The sequence below is a fragment of the Montipora foliosa genome, chromosome 3, assembly GCF_036669935.1.
Source record: "Montipora foliosa isolate CH-2021 chromosome 3, ASM3666993v2, whole genome shotgun sequence".
NCBI lineage: Eukaryota > Metazoa > Cnidaria > Anthozoa > Scleractinia > Acroporidae > Montipora > Montipora foliosa.
In genome coordinates, this window is record NC_090871.1 from 65,061,968 (window position 1) to 65,066,967 (window position 5,000).

The window sequence follows — 5,000 nt, forward strand, 5'->3', positions numbered from 1 at the left end:
ATCAAGGAACTTCTTAAAACACAGGCAGCCCAATTATCGTGTGAGAGTTTAAGTTATGAAAATATTGGGTGAATGATGCGTGTTCATATAAACGGTTGAAACCCAAGGAATAATATATTTTTGAAAACTGAAACCTTCCTACCTTCACTCCACTGTCCACATGTCACTTACTGTCAGGTTTCCTTGCAATATCTGCGATTTTTTCCCCCGAGTTTCTCTCCCCGCTAAGAGAAGGGAAGGCTGGAGACACATCAGCCAATCTTTGCTCTACGAAGGCCAATAAATCCACTTCAAATCACCAGCAACAGTCCCGTTGATTAATTTCGTCTATTTCGTAAACCAGTTATCCGCAAATCGGACAATCGCTCGCTTCTCGGCCTAAATTTGACCGTTCGCTTTGCCATTATCCGTGAGCCCGACGCATCGGATACCAGTTATTCAAATTAGATGGCTTCGTGACAACGGCTGCTCAACAAAATTGGAACTTGTGGGGAGGGATGGTCAATTCGTCCGTATGCAAATCACTCAGCTGAGATAGTGCAGTGCGTTAGATTTGACCGGAAAGCGCTAATGTGTGAACCAGATATTTGAAACCCCGCAAAAATACAAAAGCGTTTGAATTCAGTGGATTGAACGGCATTTGCATATGGACAAATTGACCATCCCTCCGAGCGTAAGTTCTAATTTTGTTGAATAGCCGTGGTCACTAAGCCAGCTCATTCTGAATCCAGTATCCGACCCCTGCGGCCGACCGATAATGGCGAGGCAAAAATGTTAAATTTAGGCTGGGAAACGGACGATTGTCCCGTCGTTTCGGTCGAATTTGCGGATAAATGGTTTAGAAAAGAGACGAAATTAATCTACGGGACTGTTGTTGGTGATTTAAAGCGAATACTTTGCTTTCTGGGGGATTTGTTGGCCTTCATAGAACGAGGGTTGGCTGTTGTGTCTTCAGCCTTCCCTTCTCTTAGCGGGAAGAGGACCTCGGAGAAAAAACAATTGCTGATATTGCCCGGAAACCTGACAATAAGTGACATGTGGACAGTGGAGTGAAGGTAGGGAGGCTTCAGTTTTCAAAAAAAATATTTTTCCTTGGGTTTCAATCATTTAGATCAACACGTATCATTCACCGAGTATTTTCATGACTTGAAACTCGCTCGCTACGATTGGGCTGCCTGTGCTTAAAAGAGAAAAACGACTTTTTTTACCGCAATTACTTGTAATCTCGCAATCTGATTGGCTAATTTGCCGTTGTCGATAAGAGTCTAAACAACGCTGCAAAGGTCATTTTGGGAATAAACCAATCAGATTTAGAAAAAGTTATAGACAACGCTTGCTCTTTATTTGTGTCAGGCATGATCTTGGTCACGCTCTGAAATGAATCCTTTCTTTGACGTTGAATATTGAGGTAAAAAACAAATCGAATGTGGTTCAGCGTTGTCTATACTCTTGTTGACAACGATATTCCTCATAACAGTGGCCAAAATTTGATGTAGATTCACTTGGCTGCGCCTTGTGAGTCGACAACGTTTTGGCCACTGTAATGACGAATATCGTAGTCGATAAGAGTGAAGATAGCATTACACCACATTTGATTTGTTAAGCATCAGGAAAATTTTCATGCTTTTGTGACAAGGAACGGTGTGCCGTTTCCCGAACTGACTCGATGCTAAATCTTTATGTTTGACGTTACGTAAGCTATTTGTAATGCGCGATCTTTTATTGTCATGCTGGAAAATGTGTAGAATAAAATATTATCAACTTTCACGCGATGGTCGAACGGGGAGAGGCCGTCGACTTTGATAAGGGATTTGATGTTCAAAGTGAATGATGATGGTGTTAGTCAATAACAATCTCTATATATAGTTGATTGGCAAAAAGTACCAAGAACTTCAATTATTGTAGGCTATCAGGCATCGTTTTACCAGGGCCTTACGCCGAGTACAGGAACCCAACGTGGACACTTTGATAAAGGGAAAACTGACGCACTTTCCACTGTGCAATAGGCTGTTAGCGATAGTCGTATGTTCATCTACGCCGTCTTGCAAAGTAAAGGAAAAACGAACAACAAACTTGCTCTGCAATATCGTTTGCTCGGCGAAGGTCTCGACTCTTTTTATTTGCTTCTGCCAGATGACCAGGTTTACATGGAAAAGGAAGTGGATCGCAAGGAGTACGTGCTGGCCGACCATGGTTACCTCTGGTATGGTAATATCCGAAAGCAATCACCAATGCCTTGGGTGTTTGGTCAGGTAATCAACCAGGAATTTCTGCGAAAGGACTTGGGGCTGTGACAAGGGGTTGGGCAAGGTTGAAGGTGCATGCGAGGGAGAGGTAGCCTGCGTGACTGACGCGCGCGAACGTGCGCCCGCGGCAAAGGCGAGTGGAAAAGCGGTTATTGCGCCTCTTCGATTCCCTGCTCGTCTGAATGATCCAACGGGAAATTCTACCTCAGCAGGCAAACGATCCCTTAAGGTTATGGAAGAAACAGTTCCTATAAGTTTGAGGCCGGGGCAATTTGAAGTATGATGAAAATAAAAATGGAAATCCTCATATACAGACTGTAAATGAAGCATTTTTGAGGTTAGAATGCTAATGCCAGCAGTCATCTTTGCAAAATAGTCTAGCGTTTCTTAGTTTCAAAATGAGGTACCAGGGTTTTTTTTAACATTTTGTACAAGAATGAAAGCTGTGCCAATTACACTCAACATAACCCACAGCTATTAACGACAATCGCTGGAGTTTTTAAAAACATGCAAACTTCGATTGTGTAGATTCTATATTCACCGCTTTCAAACATTCAAGGAGATCGGATTGAGGAACCATATGTCGTCCCGGGAGGAAATTTAAAAATTTCAACCCACTGTTTTGTTAACTGTATGTCGATTTTTACTAACTATTGCTATAAATGTGATCAACAACAGGATAAAAAGCGAGTTTGGTATTTTCGTTTTAGTTTAGCCTTTACATCTTTCCAACACAGCCAAAAGAGAGAAATTAAAGAAAGATACTGGGAGAGAGTTACTTTTAGACGGTTCTTAAAGATGACATTCAGTCCTCAGTTTCTCGTAGCCTGAAAATATCCTAGAACTGCGTGCGCATCGAGCGGAAGTAGTACTATGCGACCTTGTAGTCATGTCAAACCGTTCAGAGCGCCACGGCTCACCACGGCGCTAACGACTACTAACGGAATCGTCTCGATTTAACCTTGCTTACGAATACCTCTGTGACCTCAGCAGACATCTAAGGAAGCACAGCCCCGGTTTCCATTTAAACATATCTGAACAAGGGGCACAGTGATCGTTTCTGTCCCCGCAGCCTTGAAAGGTGCAGCAATGATACATGCTTTTATTTTTCCGGTTAGTTTGAAGAAGTCAGCCTTAACTGTGCCTTGTGGCTGCTTGACAGAAAAGGACTACCTACAACTGCAAGGTCCTCTCCAATCCATATTGTGCGAACCATGTCAGCCATGGTAAGAACTTTGATTTTTATTCAAATTGTCGCCGACTTTCTTAGTCTTGTTGGCGACTTAGGCCTTTTAATTCCTGCCTGGATTTGTTTTGTTCAGAAGCTGGATAGCAGTGGTTAGCGAAGGGGCGAGAAAAAGGATACGTTTCCAAAGAATTTGGGGGTGGCAATTGTGTCAGTGGGTAATGAAATGAGTTGATAAAGGTTCATTACATGAAACCACCGTAAAAAGAAATTCAATCACGAACTGGAGTTTCGAACGTTAACCCTTCATCAGAGCGAATGGAGAAATCGTAGGTTGTCAGTGGTTTATGTAGGGGACGGCGGAACGTTACCATGGGTGGCACCATGGCAACATGACTAGCAGAATAAATTAATTGAATGGAAAGCGTTCATTGATTGAGCTAGGGTTGAGAGTGCCTAGTTGAAAAATAAATTTATTTGAATTGTTGAGAGCTCTCGCTTTCCACCAGTCTGGCCCGGGAACGAAAAAGAACGAATGCTTATCATGATCCTAATCCTCCGGGAAATACAGGCCCTATTCCCTATAGGGAAAAACAGGCACCCAGGGGAAAGCGCTTATTCCTGGCCAACAGGCCCCTGAAGCAAGAGAATGAATACTCAATAATGTTGCGAGCTTATAGCCGAGTACAAAAGCTCAAAATCATTTAAAATCAAAATCAAATCAAATGTTACTTTTTGAGGAGAGCGGAAAACCGAGGTACACAGGGAAAGCTCTTTAAGATCAGAATCACGAGAACATCAAAATTTAATTTAAATATGACAACAAATTCCGGGAATTGATCACACTGAAGTCTTGCCATTGAATGATTTCAAGCCGAAGGGGACTAGGTACAAGTCTCTAAGGTTCGGTGTTAATCAGGCTAATTTTGATTGATACAGTCATTTAAATACGTCAAAATTTACAAAGAAATGTTTGGTCATCCGGACGCAAGCTTCTGGATGCTCAGGCATTTCTTTGTAAATGTTGACGTTTTTAATTGGTTGTATCTCACTAAATATTGGGCGTTTTAACACCAAACTTGGGGATTTTGTAAAGCTTATGCGGATCAATAGTTGCTAGTGCCATAATTTGCAGACTTGTATCTTGTCCCCCCTCGGCTTGAAATCAGGCAATGAGGGTATCGCCATTACTTTCTTCCACAATCCACTATCCGCTAAATCGCTCTTGTATTGTTTTCTAAACTCGACTTGTTTGTAATACCGGTGATGTGATTTTACAATTTGGCTGGTTCTTTTGGCAGGTTAATTCTAATGACGCTGACAACGGTATTTTGGTTGGTCGATGGACTAAGGACTACCCTGAGGGTACAACAAAGCCAACTGACTGGACCGGAAGTGTGCGTATACTGCAGGAGTTCTGGGACGGCAAGAGCGATGTGAAATACGGGCAATGCTGGGTTTTCTCTGGATTGGTCACTACGTGTAAGTGATCTGAGTGCAATAGAAAGTGGTAGACCGTTATAAGTGCACTGAAGTTTAATTAGGCGGGATGTTGAATTTAAGGTAAA

General features: G+C 42.4%; 1 protein-coding gene across 4 annotated transcripts in view; it reads left to right on the plus strand.

Moving 5' to 3' along the window:
* Positions 1–5,000, plus strand: part of LOC137997967 (protein-glutamine gamma-glutamyltransferase K-like) — a 38,903-nt gene that overhangs the window by 21,586 nt on the left and 12,317 nt on the right. For all 4 annotated transcript variants that reach the window (XM_068844313.1, XM_068844315.1, XM_068844314.1 and 1 more), the window contains 3 exons: positions 2,134–2,252; positions 3,365–3,472; positions 4,734–4,914. In XM_068844313.1, coding sequence (XP_068700414.1) covers positions 2,134–2,252; positions 3,365–3,472; positions 4,734–4,914 — 408 coding nt within the window. The remainder of the gene's footprint in view (positions 1–2,133; positions 2,253–3,364; positions 3,473–4,733; positions 4,915–5,000) is intronic.